Source organism: Phyllobates terribilis, unplaced genomic scaffold (genome assembly GCF_046119375.1).
Source record: "Phyllobates terribilis strain yellow unplaced genomic scaffold, ASM4611937v1 Scaffold_3__8_contigs__length_932513732, whole genome shotgun sequence".
Lineage (NCBI taxonomy): Eukaryota > Metazoa > Chordata > Amphibia > Anura > Dendrobatidae > Phyllobates > Phyllobates terribilis.
This window is the reverse complement of record NW_027362763.1, coordinates 891,609,962-891,632,613: the sequence shown is the minus strand read 5'-3', so window position 1 is coordinate 891,632,613 and position 22,652 is coordinate 891,609,962. Positions and strand designations below refer to the sequence as shown.

General features: G+C 45.0%; 1 protein-coding gene across 3 annotated transcripts in view; it reads right to left on the bottom strand.

The window, feature by feature from the left end:
• Positions 1-22,652, bottom strand: part of ESR1 (estrogen receptor 1) — a 651,368-nt gene that overhangs the window by 166,595 nt on the left and 462,121 nt on the right. For all 3 annotated transcript variants that reach the window (XM_073672708.1, XM_073672710.1, XM_073672709.1), the window contains one exon: positions 8,442-8,558. In XM_073672708.1, the coding sequence (XP_073528809.1) occupies positions 8,442-8,558 (117 nt within the window). The remainder of the gene's footprint in view (positions 1-8,441; positions 8,559-22,652) is intronic.

Here is a 22,652-nt window from a genome sequence, read left to right as displayed (position 1 = left end):
GGCAGCTTCATGCTTGATTTTCCTCAATTCATGGGCAGTTATTTTGCGCCTTTTTTGGCCAACACGCTTCTTATGACCCTGTTGGCTATTTGCCAAGAAACGCTTGATTGTTCGGTGATCACGCTTCAAAAGTTTGGAAATTTCAAGACTGCTGCATTCCTCTGCAAGATATCTCACAATTTTGGACTTTTCAGAGCCCGTCAAATCTCTCTTCTGACCCATTTTGCCAAAGTAAAGGAAGTTGCCTAATAATTAAGCACACCTTATACAGTCATATGAAAAAGTTTGGGCACCCCTATTAATCTTAAGCTTAATGTTTTATAAAAATTGGTGTTTTTGCAACAGCTATTTCAGTTTGATATATGTAATAACTGTTGGATACAGTAATATTTCTGCCTTGAAATGAGGTTTATTGTACTAACAGAAAATGTGCAATCTGCATTCAAACAAAATTTGACAGGTGCATAAGTATGGGCACCTCACCAGAAAAGTGACATTAATATTTAGTAGATCCTCCTTTTGCAAAAATAACAGCCTCTAGTTGCTTCCTGTAGCTTTTAATGAGTTCCTGGATCCTGGATGAAGGTATTTTTGACCATTCCTCTTTACAAAACAATTCCAGTTCAGTTAAGTTTGATGGTCGCCGAGCATGGACAGCCTCTTCAAATGATCCCACAGATGTTCAATGATATTCAGGTCTGGGGACTGGGATGGCCATTCCAGAACATTGTAATTGTTCCTCTGCATGAATGCCTGAGTAGATTTGGAGCAGTGTTTTGGATCATTGTCTTGCTGAAAGATCCATCCACTGCGTAACTTCAACTTTATCACTGATTCTTGAACACTATTGCCAAGAATCTGCTGATACTGAGTGGAATCCATGCGTCCCTCAACTTTAACAAGATTCCCAGTGCCGGCATTGACCACACAGCCCCAAAGCATGATGGAACCTCCACCAAATTTTACTGTGGGTAGCAAGTGTTTTTCTTGGAATGCTGTGTTTTTTTGCCACCATGCATAACGCCTTTTTGTATGACCAAACAACTCAATCTTGGTTTCATCAGTTCACAGGACCTTCTTCCAAAAAGAAATAGGCTTCTTCAAATGTGCTTTTGCATACCTCAGCCGACTCTGTTTGTGCGTACTTGCAGAAACGGCTTCTTTCGCATCACTCTCCCATACAGCTTCTTCTTGTGCAAAGTGCGTTGTATAGTTGACCGATGCACAGTGACACCATCTGCAGCAAGTTGATGCTGCAGCTCTCTGGAGGTGGTCTGAGGATTGTCCTTGACTGATCTCACCATTCTTCTTCTCTGCCTTTCTGATGTTTTTCTTGTCCTGACACTTCTGGCCTTAACAAGAACTGTCCCTATGTTCTTCCATTTCCTTACTATGTTCCTCACAGTGGAAACTGACAGGTTAAATCTCTGAGACAGCTTTTTGTATCCTTCCCCTGAACAAATATGTTGAATAATCTTTGTTTTCAGATCATTTGACAGTTGTTTTGAGGAGCCCATGATGCCACTCTTCAGAGGAGATTCAAACAGGAGAACAACTTGCAAGTGGCCACTTTAAGTAGCTTTTCTCATGATTGCATACACCTGGCTATAAAGTTCAAAGCTCAATGAGGTTACAAAACCCAAAAAAGTGCTTTAGTAAGTCAGTAAAAAGTAGGCAGGAGTATTTAAAACAAGAAAATGATAAGGGTGCCCATACTTATGCACCGGTCAAATTTTGTTTGAATGCAGATTGCACATTTTCTGTTAGCACAATAAACCTCATTTCAAGGCAGAAACATTACTGTGTCCAACAGTTATTACATATATCAAACTGAAATAGCTGTTGCAAAAACACCAATTTTTATAAAACATTAAGCTTAAGATTAATAGGGGTGCCCAAACTTTTTCATATGACTGTATAGGGTGTTGATGTCATTAGTCAACACCCCTCCTCATTACAGAGATGCACATCACCAGATTTAATTAATTGGTAGTTGGCTCTCAAGCCTATGCAGCTTGGAGTAGGACAACATGTATAAAAAGTATCAAAGTGATCAAAATACACATTTGCCTAATAATTCTGCACGCGGTGTATAGTGTGACCATAAAGAATGTTTAAAAATAAAAAAATAAATGTATACTTACCCTTCGATGGCCCCCGGTGTCTTGCTTCCCTCCGTTCTCCCTTGCCGGCAGATTGCGGTACACTGAAGGACCTGCCGATGTCAACATCGCGTGACCCGTCACATGACTCTGACGTCAGCGCAGGTCCTTCAGTCTATCGCGAGCTGCCGGCAAGTGAAGACAAGGAGACCGGGGGCCATCAGAAGGTAAATATAATATTTATTTTTTATTTTATTCTTTTTTTTTTACAGTTTTCTATGGTACCCGGGTCCGGAGGAGAGTCTCCTGTCCTCCATACATGGGTACCATCCGCACATTGGAACGCATGAAATGCGCATCTACATATACAGTGATGCGGATTCCATGCGTTCCAATGTAAGTCAATGGCAGCGAAAACGCAGTGCTTACGCAAAATAATTGGTAGTTCTGCGTTTTTTTCCGCAATGATAATCCGCAGCGGAAATTTCCGCGGCATGTGCACAGCACATGCGGATTATCATTGGGGAACATGGCAGGCCTTCTACCATGTGTTTTTTAAGCATTTCTGCAGCGTTTTTGCCGCTGTGGAAACGCTTAAAAAACGCATCGTGGGCACACAGCCTAACTGTAAACTAAATTTTCCAGTTCAGTTCAATTATGGTGATACAAAATTTGTGCAGGTTTTTTTTTAATAAAAGTTGTGAAAAAAATTTGGAAATTTGTAAAAGTAAAGTTTTTCTTGTGTCACTATTCATTTTCTGAGACCTGTAACATTTTTATGTCAATGGATCTGTGATGACTTTTTTTTTGTGGTGAGCTGACATTTGTATTACCACATTGGGGCAGATATGATATTTTGATTGCTTCTCATAGCATTTTTTTGCTATGTTGCAGTTACCGAAAAAGTGTTTATGGCGTTTACCGATCAGGTTAATTAATTTTTATGTTTTGATAGACTGGCCTATCGATCACGTGTGCCCGCTGTTAAAGAAAATGAATATTCACTGCTCCCCAAGCCCATGTGAGTGGAGAGTAGTGAATATTCACTCTCTTTAATAGCGGACACACGTGATCGCATAGCAGCTGCAGGAGCTGGCGGCTGCGGCTAACACTGTACCCGCTATTAAAGGAAATGAATATTCACTACTCTCCACTCCCATGGGTGTGAGGGGCAGTGAATACTCATTTTATTCAACAGAGGCACAGTGTTGGCTGCAGCAGCTGGCTACTGCCTCTGTGACCCACTCCTCCGATGCCGCTTCCTTCTCCCCAGCCACAACAGGTATAATCAGACTATAAAACGCACCCCCCCAATTTCCTCCAAAATTTTGGAGGGAAAAAAGTGTGTTTTATAGTCTGAAAAATTTGGTAGCTTTAATTACAGATTGTTTGTATTATGTGCACCATGATGTAGCTATTTTGGCTTGAATCAACCTTTTACTGAAGATGTGATTTTCTGTTTTTTGCATGTTTTTTCCCCTCCCTTCCCTTTCTTCCAAGAGCCATAACTTTTTTTTTCATCTACATAGCCATATGTAGGCTTTTTTTGCTTGTAATTTTAAACGAGTCCATTCATATTAACACGCATTGTACGTGAAAATGAGAAGAAAATTGCTAGTATGGTAAAATTATGCAAAAAAATCGGGTTTTATTTTTACGGCCTTCATTGTGCTGTAAACATTAAGGCTATGTGCTCACGATGCAGAAATGCTCCGGATTTTTCCTGAGTGTTTTTGCATCTCCCCTGGCAGAAAAAACGCATGCGGATTGTACATGCGTTTTCTTGCCAGGGACAAGCGGATGTGAAGCGTTCTTCACATGCATTTCCGCATGCGGGTTGACAAGCGCTTTCCAAGCGATTTTAGCATCACTTGGAAAGTGCTTGTCAACTTGGTCACACTATATAAATCCATGCAACCGGCATGGATTTATACACTGTGTGCAGAATTATTAGGCAAGTTGTATTTTAGAGGATTATTTTTTATTATTGATCAACAACTATGTTCTCAATCAACCGAAAAGACTCATAAATATCCAAGCTTAATATTTTTGGAAGTTGGAGTGCGTTTTTTTTAGATTTGGCTATCTTAGGAGGATATCTGTTTGTGCAGGTAACTATTACTGTGCAGAATTATTAGGCAACTTAATAAAAAACAAATATAATCCCATCTCACTTGTTTATTTTCACCAGGTAAACCAATATCAGTGCACAAAATTTAGAAATAAACATTTCTGACATGCAAAAACAAAAACCAAAACAATTAGTGATCAATATAGCCACCTTTCTTTATGATGACACTCAACAGCCTTCCATCCATAGATTCTGTCAGTTGCTTGATCTGTGTTCGATCAACATTGTGTGCAGCAGTCACCACAGCCTCCCAGACACTGTTCCAAGAGGTGTACTGTTTTCCCTCCCTGTAGATCTCACATTTTATGATGGACCACAGGTTCTCTATGGGGTTCAGATCAGGTGAACAAGGGCACCATGTCATTATTTTTTCTTCTTTTAGACCTTTACTGGCCAGCCACGCTGAAGAGTAGTTGGATGCATGTGATGGGGCATTGTCCTGCATGAAAATCATTTTTTTCTTGAACGATACCGACTTCTTCCTGTACCACAGCTTGAAGAAGTTGTCTTCCAGAAACTGGCAGTAGGTCTGGGAGTTGAGCTTCACTCCATCCTCAACCCGAAAAGGTCCCACAAGTTCATCTTTGATGATACCAGCCCATACCAGTGCCCCACCTCCACCTTGCTCGCATCTAAGTCAGAGTGGAGCTCTCTGCCCTTTATTGATCCAGCCTCTAGCCCATCCATCTGGCCCATCAAGAGTCACGCTCATTTCATCAGTCCATAAGACCTTTGAAAAATCAGTCTTAAGATATTTCTTGACCCATTCTTGACGTTTTATCTTATGTTTCTTGTTCAAAGGTGGTCGTTTTTCAGCTTTCCTTACCTTGGCCATGTCCCTTAGTATCGCACACCTTGTGCTTTCTGATTCTCCAGTAACGTTGCAGCACTGAAATATGGCAAAACTGGTGGCGAATGGCATCTTGGCAGCTTCATGCTTGATTTTCCTCAATTCATGGGCAGTTATTTTGCGCCTTTTTTGGCCAACACGCTTCTTATGACCCTGTTGGCTATTTGCCAAGAAACGCTTGATTGTTCGGTGATCACGCTTCAAAAGTTTGGAAATTTGAAGACTGCTGCATTCCTCTGCAAGACATCTCACAATTTTGGACTTTTCAGAGCCCGTCAAATCTCTCTTCTGACCCATTTTGCCAAAGTAAAGGAAGTTGCCTAATAATTAAGCACACCTTATATACTGTGATGATGTCATTAGTCAACACTCCTCCTCATTACAGAGATGCACATCACCAGATTTAATTAATTGGTAGTTGGCTCTCAAGCCTATGCAGCTTGGAGTAGGACAACATGTATAAAAAGTATCAAAGTGATCAAAATACGCATTTGCCTAATAATTCTGCATGCAGTGTATAGTGTGACCGTAAAGAATGTTTAAAAATAAACAAATAAATCTGTACTTACCCTCCGATGGCCCCCGGTGTCTTGCTTCCCTCCGTTCTCCCTTGCCGGCAGATCGCGGTACACTGAAGGAGCTGCCGACGTCAACATCGCGTGACCCGTCACATGACTATGACGTCAGCGCAGGTCCTTCAGTCTATCGTGAGCTGCCGGCAAGTGAAGACAAGGAGACCGGGGGCCATCAGAAGGTAAATATAATATTTATTTTTTATTTTATTCTTTTTTTTTTTACAGTTTTCTATGGTACCCGGGTCCGGAGGAGAGTCTCCTGTCCTCCATACCCGGGTACCATCCGCACATTGGAACGCATGAAATGCGCATCTACATATACAGTGATGCGGATTCCATGCGTTCCAATGTAAGTCAATGGCAGCGAAAACGCAGTGCTTCCGCAAAATAATTGGTAGTTCTGCGTTTTTTTCCGCAATGATAATCCGCAGCGGAAATTTTCGCGGCATGTGCACAGCACATGCGGATTATCATTGGGGAACATGGCAGGCCTTCTACCATGTGTTTTTTAAGCATTTCTGCAGCGTTTTTGCCGCTGCGGAAACGCTTAAAAAAACGCATCGTGGGCACACAGCCTAACTGTAAACTGAATTTTCCAGTTCAGTTCAATTATGGTGATACAAAATTTGTGCAGGTTTTTTTTAATAAAAGTTGTGAAAAAGAATTTGGAAATTTGTAAAAGTAAAGTTTTTCTTGTGTCAGTATTCATTTTCTGAGACCTGTAACATTTGTATGTCAATGGATCTGTGATGACTTTTTTTTTGTGGTGAGCTGACATTTGTATTACCACATTGGGGCAGATATGATATTTTGATTGCTTCTCATAGCATTTTTTTGCTATGTTGCAGTTACCGAAAAAGTGTTTATGGCGTTTACCGATCAGGTTAATTAATTTTTATGTTTTGATAGACTGGCCTATCGCAATGATACCACATATGTTTATTTACTTTTTTAATGGGGCAAAAGGAGGGTGGGAGTGATTCAGATTTTTATATTATTTTATATTTTTGAAAACAGTGTTTTGTTACTGTATTTTTTTGCCTCGTTATGGGAATTGAACCTGCGATTGTCTGATCGTTAAAGTTACATACCACAGTATTTCAGTATATAGTAAAATCTCAGTTCTCGTGCCAACCCTGTTCACAGCTCGGTCTTCCTAGGAGCACTGTCATGGTAGGTAATGGGACCTTCATCAGGCCTACTTCTATCATGACAATTCCTCAGCACCTCTAATTAATTCACAGGGGTGCCAAACAGCGCATGGAAATTGTAAGGCATTAACAGCAGTGGGCAGTGCTCAACTCCACTCACTGTTAGAGGCAGAATGATGGCTGTGTAACACAGCCAACATCTGCCGGGAAAGACGGAAGCTGTGCCAGCATTAAGTAGTGGGATACGACATATGACCACCAGTATATGTCAGAATGAGGTTAAAGTGCATTTTCCGTCAGATTTAAAAACAGGCTGCCCTGTTCAACCCTAAATTTCCTATGCAGTTTTTTTATGGATTCTTCTTTTTCCGCTGTTTTGGTTCGGAGTGAGGGTTTGTCACATTTCCAAAAATTCTAGTGTTTTAAGGCTGTGTGCCCACGTAGCGTTTTTCAAGCGTTTATGCTGCGGAATTTCCGCAGCGTAAACGCTTGTTAAACGCTAGGTAATCCGCACCCCATGGTCCCCAAGGGGATTCCGCATGTTCTATGCACATGCTGCGGATTTTTCCGCAGCGTTTATGCTGCGTACAAAAATCCGCAGCATGTCATTTAATTTTGCGGAAGTGCAGCGGAACTCCCGCCATTGACTTGCATTGAGACGCACAGAAACCACGACTGTACATTTTTACAAGCGGCTTCTATGCGTCTCTATGTGCGGATGGTACCCAGTTCTGGTGGAGAGGAGACTCTCATCCAGACCTGGGTACCATTGTACCTGTAAAAAAAAGAATAAAATAACAAATAAAGTTATATTCACCTGTCCGGCGGCTTCTCTCTGAATGCCGGCATCGCTTGAGGACCTGCGGTGACGTCACAGTCATGTGACCGCAGGCCCTTCACCGCTCTGTCTCACGATATGCCGGCAGCCGGGAACCAGCCAGGAAGCAGCGCTGCAGCCACGCCGGGGCCTCGGGGGTGAGTATAGCTTTATTTGTTTTAATTTTTACGGTTCACACTGTATAAATCCATGCTGTTTGCATGGATTTATACAGTGTGACCTAGTTGTCAAGCACTTTCCAAGAGATGCTATCGCCTGGAAAGTGCTTGTCAATCTGCATGCGGAAACGCATGTGAACCCGCATGTGGATCCGCATGTATTCTGCAGGAAAAACGCATGCACAATCTGCATGCGTTTTTTTCTGCCAGGGAGATGCAGAAATGCTGCAGAAATTTTCTGCTTCATTTCTGCATCGTGGGCACATAGCCTAAATGTCTTACCTTAATAACAAATAACATATGAAAGCAAAGTTACAGAAAAAGATTTTGATATAAAATTTTAAGATAAGAAAAATGAAAACGCCTATTACATTACAAAATGATTACACTTACTAGATTGTGTTTCAAAAGTATCTTACATTTCGTGCCAACTTTTCAAGACACAATGGCACGAAATGAAGGCTAATTTACTGTGTGCATAGATTGCCTTTATATTTCAATTTAGTGATCTGAGAGCATGCAGGTTATAAGCACTTATGGACAAACTCAGGTTTTTTACATTGTAGGTTACTTTGGAATAAAGTAAGATATCTTTCACATTCAGCAGATCTATCTTTCTGTGCACTTAATACGTACCCCCTTTCATCATGCCCACTTCATAGCATTTGCGGAGTCGACAGGCTTGACAGCTCTTTCTCCTGTTCTTGTCAATGGTGCACTGATTGGTTGCGGGACACATGTAGTCATTATGGCCTGCAAAAAAATATACATATTTCAACGGGCTTGTTTCGATTGCTTTAAAAACCTTGTATGAAAAACTTTGGAAAGACAAATAAACAAATTAGACATTTTATTTCAGTTTTTTATAAATAAGATTTTTTTTATCTCACCCCATTCCCACTTGGGAATTTTGCGTTTTTGCGCTTTAATTTTTTCCTCCATGTCTTCTTTTTTACAGAATGAGTTCTGGTTTAGAATGACAATATCCATCTTACCATTCAGTTTACTAAAACATAGGAAAAAATCTAATTGCGCTGAATTTGTGCAAAAAAAGCGCAATCAGCTTAGTTTTTTGGGTTTTGTTTTTATGGCGTTCATTGTGTAGTAAAAATGATCTGGTAGTAGGACTTTGCAGATCAGTACGTTTGCAGCAATACCAAACTTGTATAATTTTTTTATATAAGTAGTGCAAAAAATGTGGAAATTCATAAAAAAAATTTTTGTGCGTGTTGCCGTTTTTCGAGATGCATAATATTTAAATTTTTACATCGATGTGGGTATTCTTTGCACGGCAAGCTGATGTTTTTTATTGATACTACTTGGGGGTAGATATGATGATTTCATTACTTTTTATTAATTTTTTTGCAGTATTGTGGTGACAGAAAAATGAAATTAGGGATTTTTTTTCTCTTTGTGGAGTATACTGATAGTTAATCAATTTTATATTTTGATAGAGTGGCTGCAGCAAACATGTTTATATACTTTTTGTAAAAAAAATTCTTTGAATTTCATTAATTGATTTTATTTTTCTTAGGATTATATATTGATGTGCATGTAAAATGTAAATGCATGTTCACATAAGGCCATTAGACAGAAAAAAAACAGAGACAAAAGCAAAATACCCTAATACCTAAAAGTAAATGGATAAATCGCACAGTGCATAGAAATAATGATAAATAATAAAGGGTATTTAGTTAACATAAATTTTGATCAAAAAATGAGTACTATTAGGTTTATTTGTACATAAGCTTAGGCATTCTGTTTGTGGGCACTATTGTTTTCAGGAACACTTTGAGGAATATATGAAACACTAGATGGTGGCCCGATTCGAACGCATCGGGTATTCTAGAATAGGTATGCGGCCGACGGGGCGCAATTAGCAGAGCGGCGTTTAAATTTGGCGCCTAAATCGCTGATTGGTCGCGTTAGGCAACCGCGACCAATCAGCAAAGCGGTGTTAAATTTGGCGGCAATATCGGTGATTGGTCGCGGGCGGCGGCCGCGACCAATCTGCGAACCGTGTTAGTGAGGACTGGAGAGCGTGTTTAAATTTGGCACCAAAAATGCTGATTAGTCGCGACCAATCAGCAGAGCGGTGTTTAAATTTGGCGCCAATACTGCTGATTGGTCGCGGCCGCCGACCGCGACCAATCAGCAGAGCGATACAGAGCGGGGTTTAAATTTGGCACCAGAATCGCTGATTGGTCGCCGGCCGCGACCAATCAGCAGAGCGGTGTTTAAATTTGGCCGGCGGCCTCGACCTATCAGCGAATTTGGCGCAAAATTTAAACAACGCTCTGCTGATTGGTTGCGGCCGTCAGACGCTACTAATCAGCGACTTTGGGGCCAAACTTAAACCCCGCTCTGCATCGCTCTGCTGATTGGTCGCGGTCGCCGGCCTCGACCAATCAGCAGAGCGTTGTTTAAATTTGGTGCCAATCTCGCTGATTGGTCGCGACCGTGACCAATCAGCAAAGAGGTGTTTAAATTTGGTGACAATACTGCTGATTGGTCGTGGCCGGCGACTGCGACCAATCAGCAGAGCGATGCAGAGCGAGGTTTAAATTTGGCGCCAAAATCGCTGATTGGTCGCCGGCCGCGACCAATCAGCAGAGCGGTGTTTAAATTTTGCGCCAATACTGCTGATTGATCTCGGCCAGCGACCGCGATCAATCAGCAGAGTGTTGTTTAAATTTGGCGCCAATCTCGCTGATTGGACGCGTCTGGCATCCGCGACCAATCAGCAGAGCGTTGTTTAAATTTGGTGACAATACTGCTGATTGGTCGTGGCCGGCGACCGCGACCAATCAGCAGAGCGATGCAGAGCGGGGTTTAAATTTGGCGCCAAAATCGCTGATTGGTCGCCGGCCGCGACCAATCAGCAGAGCGGTGTTTAAATTTTGCGCCAATACTGCTGATTGATCTTGGCCAGCGACCGCGATCAATCAGCAGAGCGGCGTTTAAATTTGGCGCCTAAATCGCTGATTGGTCGCGTTAGGCAACCGCGACCAATCAGCAAAGCGGTGTTTAAATTTGGCGGCAATATCGGTGATTGGTCGCGGGCGGCGGCCGCGACCAATCTGCGAACCGTGTTAGTGAGGACTGGAGAGCGTGTTTAAATTTGGCACCAAAAATGCTGATTAGTCGCGACCAATCAGCAGAGCGGTGTTTAAATTTGGCGCCAATACTGCTGATTGGTCGCGGCCGCCGACCGCGACCAATCAGCAGAGCGATACAGAGCGGGGTTTAAATTTGGCACCAGAATCGCTGATTGGTCGCCGGCCGCGACCAATCAGCAGAGCGGTGTTTAAATTTGGCCGGCGGCCTCGACCTATCAGCGAATTTGGCGCAAAATTTAAACAACGCTCTGCTGATTGGTCGCGGCCGTCAGACGCTACTAATCAGCGACTTTGGGGCCAAACTTAAACCCCGCTCTGCATCGCTCTGCTGATTGGTCGCGGTCGCCGGCCTCGACCAATCAGCAGAGCGTTGTTTAAATTTGGTGCCAATCTCGCTGATTGGTCGCGACCGTGACCAATCAGCAAAGAGGTGTTTAAATTTGGTGACAATACTGCTGATTGGTCGTGGCCGGCGACTGCGACCAATCAGCAGAGCGATGCAGAGCGAGGTTTAAATTTGGCGCCAAAATCGCTGATTGGTCGCCGGCCGCGACCAATCAGCAGAGCGGTGTTTAAATTTTGCGCCAATACTGCTGATTGATCTCGGCCAGCGACCGCGATCAATCAGCAGAGTGTTGTTTAAATTTGGCGCCAATCTCGCTGATTGGACGCGTCTGGCGTCCGCGACCAATCAGCAGAGCGTTGTTTAAATTTGGTGACAATACTGCTGATTGGTCGTGGCCGGCGACCGCGACCAATCAGCAGAGCGATGCAGAGCGGGGTTTAAATTTGGCGCCAAAATCGCTGATTGGTCGCCGGCCGCGACCAATCAGCAGAGCGGTGTTTAAATTTTGCGCCAATACTGCTGATTGATCTTGGCCAGCGACCGCGATCAATCAGCAGAGTGTTGTTTAAATTTGGCCCCAAGCTCGCTGATTGGTCGCGGCTGGCGTCCGCGACCAATTAGCTCAGCAGTGTTTAAATGTGGCGGCAAGATCGGTGATTGGTCGCGGCTGCTATTTAAATGTGGCGCCCAAATCGGTGATTGGTCGCGGGCAGCGGCCGCGACCAATCAGCAGAGCGGTGTTTAACTTTAGCATCAAGATCACTGATTGGTCGCGTGCGGAGAGCGCGACCAATCAGCGAATCGTATTGGTGAGGAGCGGGGAGCGGAATCGTATTAGTAAGGACTGGGGAGCGCCGCTGCCTGTGCGGCTAGTTCCGCTGCGAGAACCCGGGACATGAGCGACTTCTCGCAGCAGAAGTATCCCGACCCGCAGCGCCGCTCCCCGGTCCTCCCTTCACACCCTAGCCGCTGATCTCCCCACAGTATCCGCATGGTGTTACACAGGTCCGGACATTTGATTTAAAAATCGCTGATTGGTCGCAGGCGCTGCCCGCGACCAATCACCGATTTGGGCGCCAAATTTAAATATCGGCCGCGACCAATCACCGATCTTGGCTCCACATTTAAACACCGCTTTGCTGATTGGTCGCCGACGCTGGGCGCGACCAATCACCGATTTGGGCGCCACATTTAAATAGCGGCCGCGACCAATCAGTACAGCTGTGTTTAAATGTGGAGCCAAGATTGGTGATTGGTCGCGGCCGATATTTAAATTTGGTGCCCAAATCGGTGATTGGTCGCGGGCACCGCCAGCGACCAGTCAGCGATTTTTAACACAAATGTCCGGATCTTTGTAACACCATGCGGATACTGTGGGGACATCAGCGGCTACGGTGTGAAGGGAGGACCGGGAAGCGGTGCTGCGGGTGCGGATACTTCTGCTGCGAGCGCCCGCTCATGTCCCGGGTTCTCGCAGCGGAACTATCCGCACAGGCAGCGCAGCTGACATCCATGCGGCTAGGGTGTGAAGGGAGGACCGGGGAGCGGCGCTGACATCCAATTGGTCGCGGCCGCTATTTAAATGTGCCGCACAAATCGGTGATTGGTCGTGGTCTTGGCACGCGACCAATCACTGATCTTGCCGCAAAAGTTAACCACTACTGTGCTGATTGGTCGCGGCCGATATTTAAATGTGGCGCCCAAATCGGTGATTGGTCGCGGGCAGCGTCCGCGACCAATCAGCACAGCGGTATTTAACTTTTGCGCTAAGATCAATGATTGGTCGGGTCCGAAGACCACGACCAATCATCGAATCGTCTTGGTGAGGACCGGGGAGTGGCACTGCCTGTGCGGCTACTTCGGCTGCGAGAACCCGGGACATGAGTGGGCGCTCGCAGCAGAAGTATCCCGACCTGCAGCGCCGCTTCCCGGTCCTCCCTTCCGCATGGATGTCAGCGACGCCGGCGGTCCTTCCGCTGCTACCGCGCCGCTCATCTCCCGGCTGCATCTCCGTCCCGCAGATGGGTCCGGCGGTCGGGGTCATTCTGCTGGTACCGGCCGGGAGATGAGCGCCTCGCGGCGCTCATCTCCCGGCTGCAACGCCACTGAGCTCCGTCCCGCAGATGAGCCGCTAACGGCCGCCATCTTTTTTCTGAAATCCCACGGCGTTGATTGGCCGCTGCCGGACCAATGAGCGACGCGGGATTTCCTGGACAGACAGACAGACAGACAGACAGACAGACGGGATAAGACAATTATATAGTAGATAGTTGGGAACTATTGGTGAAGGCATTATTGGAAACCTTTGCTTTGGCAAAAATATTTTAGGGGGCACCATGTAGACAATATTAATGATGAGGGCGCTATGGGCTTCTCATCCTTATTTTAGGGTATACTTTTAGGACTATACTTTTCGGGGCAATCTGGTTGGGGCAGTTATTTTAAAGGACACCAATTAAACCCAGCCAATGCTACATGACATCTGCACTTTCCTCTCATGGTTCTGTTGCAACTTTCTTTCAAGTTTGAACAGTAGATCAGCAACCCCCTAAGGTTTTCAAACCCTCAGTTATACAGCGGGTGAAAGAAATATTGAACATGTTACCAATTTTCTAAATAAATATATTTCTAAAGGTGCTATTGACATGAAATTCTCACCAGATGTCAGTAACAACCCTTCCAATCCACACAGGCAAAGAAATCAAACCATGGATGTCCGTAAATTAAGTTATGTGCAATAATGAGACATGACACAGTGAAAAAGTATTGTACATGCTTACTGAAATGTATTTAATACTTCATACAAAAGCGTTTGTTGGTGATAACAGTTTCAAGACACCTCCTGTATGGAGAAACTAGTCACATGCATTGCTCAGGTGTGATTTTGGTCCATTCTTCCACATAAACACTCTTCAAATCCTGAAGATTCTGTGGACTCATTCTGTGAGCTTTAGTTCCTTCCATAAATTTTCTACTTGATTCAAGTCAGGTGATTGGGTGGCCATTCTTGCAGCTTTATTTTCTTTCTCTGAAACCAATATAGAATTTCCTTGGCTGTGTGTTTGGGATCATTGTGTTGCTGAACGGTCCACCTCAATTTTATCTTCATTATCCTGGTGGATGGCAGCAGATTTTTATCAAGAATGTCTCAGTACATTTGTCCATTCATCCTTTCTTCAATTATATGAAGTTTGCCAGTGCCATATGCTGAAACATGGCCCAACACCATGACGCTCCCACCTCCAATCTTCACTGTTGGTATGTTGTTTTTAGAGAGATATGCAGTGCCCTTTGGCCTCCAAACATGGTGTGTATTATGGCATCCAAAGAGTTCAATTTTGGCCTTATCTGACTAGACTATATTTTCCCACTATTTCACAGGCTTGTATAAATGTTATTGAGCAAACTTTAAACATGCTTGAACATGCAGTTTTGCCTGCTGAGTGTGCATACAGGCCATGGAGGTTGAGTACATTACTTATAGTTTTCTTTGTTACAATTTTACCTGCTGATTCCAGGTTTTTCTTTAGCTCTCCACAGGTGGTCCTTGGCTCTTGGACCACTTTTCTCATAATTTTCTTTTCACTTCTGGGTCTGAAATCTTGTGAGGAGCACCTTTTCGTATCCGGTTTATGGTGAAATGATGTTCTTTCCACTTTCAGATTATGGCCCCAACAATGCTCACTGGAACCTTCAGTAGATTAGAAATTCTCCTGCAACCAATGCCATGAGTGTGTTTTGCAACAATAATGTTGCAAAGATCTTGAGACAGTGCACTGGTTTAACCCATCATGAGATGTTTCTTGTGTGGCACCTTGGTAATGAGATACCTTTTTATAGTCCATCTGTTGAACCAGCTGATATTATTTTTCACTAAGAGTAAGTATTGCTTTCTTACTACTGATATATTTCAGATGGTGTCATGAGTTTTCATGGCTTTTTGCACCTTTGTTTCTTTATATGTTCAATCCTTTTTCCATGTGTCATTTCTCATTATTACTAGTGTTGAGCGAGCATGCTCAACACTGCTCGGTACTCGCCCGAGCATCTCACTACTCGGGATGTTCGGCGAGCACCGAGCATTTCCGGGTTACTTGGGCGGGAGCTCGGGTCTCCGCCCTGCACGTTTGGCGCTCTTTACAGAGCCAATGAACATTCAGGGATTGCCAGCCAGTCACTGTAATGCCGCAGCCACGTTGGTTGTGGGCATTACAGTGATTGGCAGGACGCATTGCGTCACCTCGAGTATTTAAAACCGCGCGCCGCCATCTTGGACACAGTCGCCCGGGATCAGACAGTGTAGGGTCAGTGCTGCTGAGTTAGGGAGAGATATATAGTGCGAAATAGGTAGTGTAGGGTCTTTAAAGCCTGCCAAATCAAACAAACAGTCCTTCTCAGGACTAATATCCATCCCAGATATCAGGCAGGCAGGCAGGCTGTATAGGAGACGCAGTGGTTATACCAACAAACACTGCATTACAGTCCTGTGTGCTACCACTGCTCAAATTGCTAGACTTAGCCTCAGGTCTCAGGGGCTAGGAAACATCCTTTTTTTTCATCTAAATCCTCTTCTTTTTTTTTTCCCTCAGTCAGACTGTACAAATACCCGTCTTATTAACCTTTTGGTATACCCCACCCCAAAAAAAATTTGAGCGTGTTTGTGAGTGTTCAGACACAAATACATCTGTTTAAAAGAGTGTGGTGTAGGCCAGATAACTAGAACTGTGGTTTTGCAGTTCCATGGTTCAAATCTCTGTATTATCCACTTTTTTGCCTTTTTTGCATAAAAAAAACATTTTGACTGTCTCGCTGACTGTTCAGACACAAATATATCTGTTTAAAAGAGTCTGGTGTAGGCCAGATAACTAGAACTGTGGTTTTCCTCTCCCACGGTTCAAATCTGGGTGTAGTCCACCTTTTTGCATGAAAAAAAACATTTTGAGTGTCTCGCTGACTGTTCAGACACCAATATATCTGTTTAAAAGAGTCTGGTGTAGCCAGATAACTAGAACTGTGGTTTTGCAGTACCACGGTTCAAATTTCTGTATTATCCACTGTTTTGCATAAAAAAAAAACATTTTGAGTGTCTCGCTGACTGCTCAGACACAAATATATCTGTTTAAAAGAGTCTGGTGTAGGCCAGATAACTAGAACTGTGGTTTTGCAGTTCCACGGCTCAAATCTCTGTATTATCCACTTTTTTGCATAAAAAAAAAAATTTTTAGTGTCTCGCTGACTGTTTAGACACCAATATATCTGTTTAAGAGAGTCTGGTGTAGGCCAGATAACTAGAACTGTGGTTTTGCAGTTCCATGGTTCAAATCTTTGTATTATCCACTTTTTTGCATAAAAAAAAACATTTTGAGTTTCTCATTTACTGTTCAGACACAAATATATCTGTTTAAAATATATCTGTTTAAAAGAGTCTGGTCTACGCCAGATAACTAGAACTGTGGCTTTCCTCTTCCCTTTTGCCATTGATAGTGCGAGTGTAAGCTATTTTACTTCATTTACAATGGGCAAGGCACGTGACAAGGGACGTGATGGTGATGGTGCGTGCAGAGGACGGGGCCGTGGCCAAGGTGAAAATGTGCCACAACCAACAGCCACATCTTCTCGCTCCCAATTCTTGACCGAATTACTAGGGAAGCACACAACAGCACCACTATTGTGAACTGATCAGTGTGAACAGGTTATTAATTGGATAGCAGATAATACTTCCACTCACCTGGGCACCATCACCTCCGGTCTGTCTTCCACACGGTCAAGCGTTAGTAGCTGTGAGACTCGACAGCATACTCCTCCTCACCCTGATGCTCCTTCGTGTGGTGGCCGCAGACAGAAGGCGGGTAACCGTTCCCCGTAACACCAACATGAGGGACGTTGCCAGTACAACCGGTAGGTCTTCCAGAGTCTGGAATTTTTTTAGGCCATTTCTACCACCTGCCAGGCCAGCATCAGCAGGGGTGACAAAACTACCAGCCTGACCACCACCAGCATGATCAGGCATATGTCAGCAAAGCACCTGACTTTGTGGGGTGAACCCCAGGGTCCACGACCAGTGTCAGCGGGTGTCATCACTGCTTCTTCCGCTGTTGTGCGTGTAAGAGAACCCCATGTTGTGCGTGCAAGGCAATCCCCTGTCCATACTGCATGCAAAGATGCCCCCTCCTCAGTCTTCACTTGTTATGACAGTTTCTCAAGAAACAGCATCAACGTCCACGTCCACGTCCCACCGCAGCACTCAATTGTCCATATCCCAGACCTGTGAATGAAAGCGCAAATTCGCAGCCAATGCCCCACAGGCCACAGTCCTAAATTCGCACATTTCATGACTGCTTGCATTGGAAATGCTGCCTTTTAGGCTGGTGGAGACTAGTGTTGAGCCACCCGCGTAGTGTTCGAGTTCGGTTCGGTTCGTCGAACACCCGTGTGTTCGCCGAACTGTTCGTCGAACTGTTCGTCGAACACCTTCGAACACCGTTAAAACCAATGGCAGGCAAACAAAAACACATAGAAACACATAGAAAACACCTTCAAAGGTTTCCAAAAGCTGACAAACTGCTCAGAAGACACAACTAACACATGGAAAAGTGACAAGTACATATAGTCATGCGAAAAGAAAAGAGGTGGAGGAGTAAAAGGAGGGGGAGACACAGATATAGGCATGTCATGCCCTTCTAAAATCCAAAAAGTGAGAAGCCGACACGTTCAGTCCGCTCCTGCCCGTGCCACCTCCGTGTCGCCGGGTTTGTGCCAGAGCCGCGGTGAACCCTGACTGCCAGCCCCCCTCTCCCAATACTGGTGCCTGTCCGCTGGTGGGTCGAGCGAGCCCCCCTGTGGTGGAGGCAGCTCTAAGCTTTTTAATTTAAATTGTCTCTCTAATTTGAATGAATACACTTTAAATCCATTTACAAGGATCTATTGGAGGGCAAGTCTCATGCCAGCAGCCGGGTAATTCCAGCTCCAGTAGCGTCCACTAAAGCTGCTGCAGTTAAAAAGCTTTTATAAGGATCGAGCTCGGCTGTCCACCGCAAGGCATCCTACTGCCAGTCCCAGCCACTATGCCTTGGGGTGCCTCCTGATGCTCTTCACTGAGTATCCCGTGGTCCCGAAGCATTTCCTTTGAAAAAATTAAGTGTCCAAACTACAGGTGGTGTAGCTTGCTTAACAGCCGGGATAATCCGCTGACTAGCAGACACTGCTACTAGGCACAAAGTATTTCCTGGGCTAGATCCAGTTAAAAATTTGTAATTAGATACTCTCGTTGGATGCTGAGAAAGCATTCCATAGAGTCTCCAGGCACGCCATATATGATTCTCTTAAAAAGCTTGGGGTAGGGGTCTAGGGGACCCTTTTATAGCCAAAATCACGGCCCTGTATCACAATACGTCACCTAGGCTGAAGATAAATGGAACTGTATCACCCTGAGGGCTCGGTTGCTACAGAGGTATTGCACCTCACCCAGAGGTGTGATATCTCACTCTCAGGTAAGGATGGAGTGTGGATCAGGACCCGACACCTGCATGCATTACACCACATTGCCGTGGGGCAGGGCGACCAATATGCCTCTGAGATGGGCACGACAGTCCCTGTCCCTGGCTGGAGTGGGGGGAGGGAACACTGAGGAAGGGGAACCCTGTAGTGCAGGAGCAGGGAGGAAGCAGTTCCTGGGTGCATTGAGAAGGGAGTATAAAAGGTGGGCACCATCTTAGTTCAGTGCAGAGAAGTCTGAGCAGAAGTGACAGGGAGCAGGGGCTCTGCATGAGCTCTGCTCCGGAGGCGGGCCTAGTAACAGAGGCCCAGGCCTGGAAGAGGGAGAAGGAAGGAAGAGGAGCGGAGAAGGCTCCAGGAACGAGGAATGAAGGGATCCCAGGGGTGCGGACGGGCGAGTCGCCACCGCACGCCCGAATCCACCTGCGTGGAGGGGTCAGGCCAAAGGGGGAGACCGGTCCCCGAAACTAGTGGAGGCAGGAAACGACCCTCAGCTAGAAACCGGAGGCTGTGACATTTTATGTGGCGCAGCCCCTCGCTACACCCGCTAGGAAGGCACCACATAGGGTCAGGGAAACTGGCGCCAAGTTTACCAAGAGGAGGCCCGAGGCAGCCGGACAGAAGGGTTGGTAAGAAAGGCCAGACAAAGGACACACAAAGGGGGTCCTGTGAAGCGCTCCAAAGTTATCTGGGAGTTGTCTGAGCCCCTCACATGGTGAGCACAGTACGACGTGGGCAGCCATTACCTGCAGACGTGGTCTGGATAATAAGAACTGTGAGTAAAGGCCCTGGACTGCATCACTGACTCCGTGTCGTTACTGCTGCTGCCCTGCACCATCACCCCCATCCTCCGCATACACTGCCCTGAGGCTATACTCCTCCCGTGGGGAGTTATGCTACGCTCTGCTGCACCCACAACACCAGCCTCAGCGGTCTGCCCTGCAGCGGCGGTTCACTCTGACCGCAATCCACGGGTGGCGTAGTCGGACATTTAAACATCAAAACCACATAAATAGTTCCGCCACTGGTTTGACCACCCTGAGCCACGGAACCGGGTCGCCGCCACGAAGACTACAACCACCAGCATCCACCAAAAAGGGTCCGGCTCCGGGTGTCCCAAGGCCCAGGGGGTGCATCAGAACATTTTCATCACCTTTCACAATCACCAATGGGACAAGGCAGGGATGTCCTCTGTCCCCTCTCTTATACATCCTAGTGACGGAGCACCTGCTCTCATCAATTCGCCATAACCCCAATATTAGGTGGATTGAGGTGGGAGGCACCGAGTACAAGTGCTCTCTATTTGCTGATGATGTCCTAGTATATATCACTCAATCACATATATCCATCCATGCTGTTATGGCTGAAATAGATCACTTTGTTACATGGTCAAATTTTAAAATCAATGCAGCGAAGTCTGAGGCCCTCGATGTCTCCCTCCCCAAGTACATATAGGATTCCATCCAGTCCAACTTTCCCTTTGCCTGGCCCTCACAGGGTATCAAATACTTAGGAATTCCTATTCATAGAGACCTCTCCCATCTATGTTATCTTAATTTTGGGCCCTTTATTGAACAACTCCATACACACCACGGTTGGCAAGTTAGAACTGTAAGATTCACTACGTGAACCACTGGTGTTTTGTGGAAAAGCACATGTACACTGTGTTCCAAATTATTATGCAAAAAGTGTTTAGGAGTGATAAGGGAAGAATTTGTTTGTTTGTCAGTTAAACTCATTGATGGTGATGTGTGTCAGGGCTCTTTATATCACTGTAAGCAATTGCAGACACCTGTGTTAATTAGTTTGGCAGGTGTGTCCAATGAAAGGCAAGACTACTTAAGAAGGCTGTCTCACATTATTAAGCAGCCTACATTTTCTGCCAAAATGGGAAAGAAAAAGGATGTGTCGGCTGCTGAGAAGCAACAAATTGTGGAGTGTTTAGGTCAAGGCATGACTACAATCAACATTGTGCGATGATCAGGATTAAGTGTCTTGGCAATCAAGAAGTATGTAGCTGATTCACAGTACACATGTGTGCGTGCTGATAAGGGCAAATTGAGGACTCTTTCCTACAGGCAATTACGTCAGGTTAAAAGAGCAGCGGCAAAAAAGCCTTGTCATAGCAGCAGACAAGTTTTTGAAGCTGCTGGTGCCTCCAACGTCCCCCGAACAACAAGATGCAGGGTCCTTCAGATGTTTGCAGCTGTGCATACGCCATCCTGTCGACCTCCTCTATCCACTTCACACAAGCAGAAACGGCTCCAGTGGGCCAAACATTACATGAAGACTGATTTCAAAACAGTTTTGTTCACGGATGAGTGCCGTGCAGCGCTCGATGGTCCAGATGGATGGAGTGGAGGATGGCTGGTTGATGGACACCCCACGCAAACACGGCTACAGCGCCAACAAGGAGGAGGTGGAGTAATGTTTTGGGCTGGAATCATGGGGAGAGAGATTGTCGGCCCCTTTAGGATCCCTGAAGGCGCTAAAGATGAACTCCATAATGTATGTGGATTTTCTCAAACAGCACTTCCTGCCATGGTTCAAGAAGAAGAACCGTGTATTTCACAGCAAGATCATTTTTTTGCATGATAATGCACCATCTCATGCTGCACATAAAACATCTACATCTCTGGCTGATATGGGCATAAAAGGGGACAAACTTATGGTGTGACTCCCATGCTCCCCTGACCTCTACCCCATTCAGAACCTCTGGAGCATCATCAAAAGGAGTGTCTATGATGGCGGGAGGCAGTTCACATCTAAGCAACAGCTCTGGGAGGGTATTCTGTCCTCATGCAAAACAATTGAAGCAGAAACCATCCAAAACCTGACAAATTCAATGGACGAGAGAGTTCAGAAGCTCCTTTCTAACAAGGGGTCCTATGTGAAAATGTGACATCACCTAGAATAAAGTTTTGAGTTGAAAACTGTTTGATTTCAGTTTCTAATAACCTGCTAATGCTTATAATTTCAAAAATGACCATTTTTTTGGTCTTTATTAAAATGAAAAGGTTGATCAAAAAGTTTGGGGGATCTAAGAGTGTGGCAACCCAGTAGTCATGATTACTTTGAATTCTGACAATATGAGGGTCATGTTGCAGGTAGTGCAGCAAGAAGGCACTTATGTGTCTTGCGCATCTCGGAGCCCCAAAATTATTTTCCGGGCTAGATGCAGCTAAAAATTATTATTAATTTTAAATCTGGTGGAGCTTAGTATAGATGGCCTAATAGGATCAGTGCTGCACACTGCTACAAAGCCCAAATTATTTTCCAGTCAAGATACAGATAAACATGATTAGTAATTTTAAATCTGGTGGAGCTTATTATAGATGGCCTAATAGAATCAGTGCTGCACACTGCTACAAAGCCCAAATTATTTTCCAGCCAAGATACAGATAAACATGATTAGTAATTTGAAAGCTTAAAACGGTTGGTAGGGTGATTTTAACCAATCATCAAGCTTTTACTCTCCCCAGGATGACACAGGGGTAGAAAAGTCGCTTCGGATCCATGATTTGTTCATCTTTATGAACGTGAGTCTGTCTACATTATCAGTGGAGAGCCACGTGCGCTTATCTGTCAGCACACCACCAGCAGCGCTGAACACACGTTCAGACAGAACGCTGGCTGCGGGGCATGACAAGATCTCCAAGGTGTAAGTGGCTAGCTCCGGCCATTTATCCAGATTGGAAGCCCAAAAAGAGCAAGGGTCCAGTGACACAGTCATGGCTTCAATGTTTACTTGGAGATACTCCTGTACCATCGTCTCTAGGCTTTGACTATGTGTCAGACTTCTTGTCTCCTGTGGCCTTGCAAAGGATGGGCTAAAAAAGTGGTGAAATGATTCCGCAAAATTGATGTTACCAGCAGATACTGTGGTTC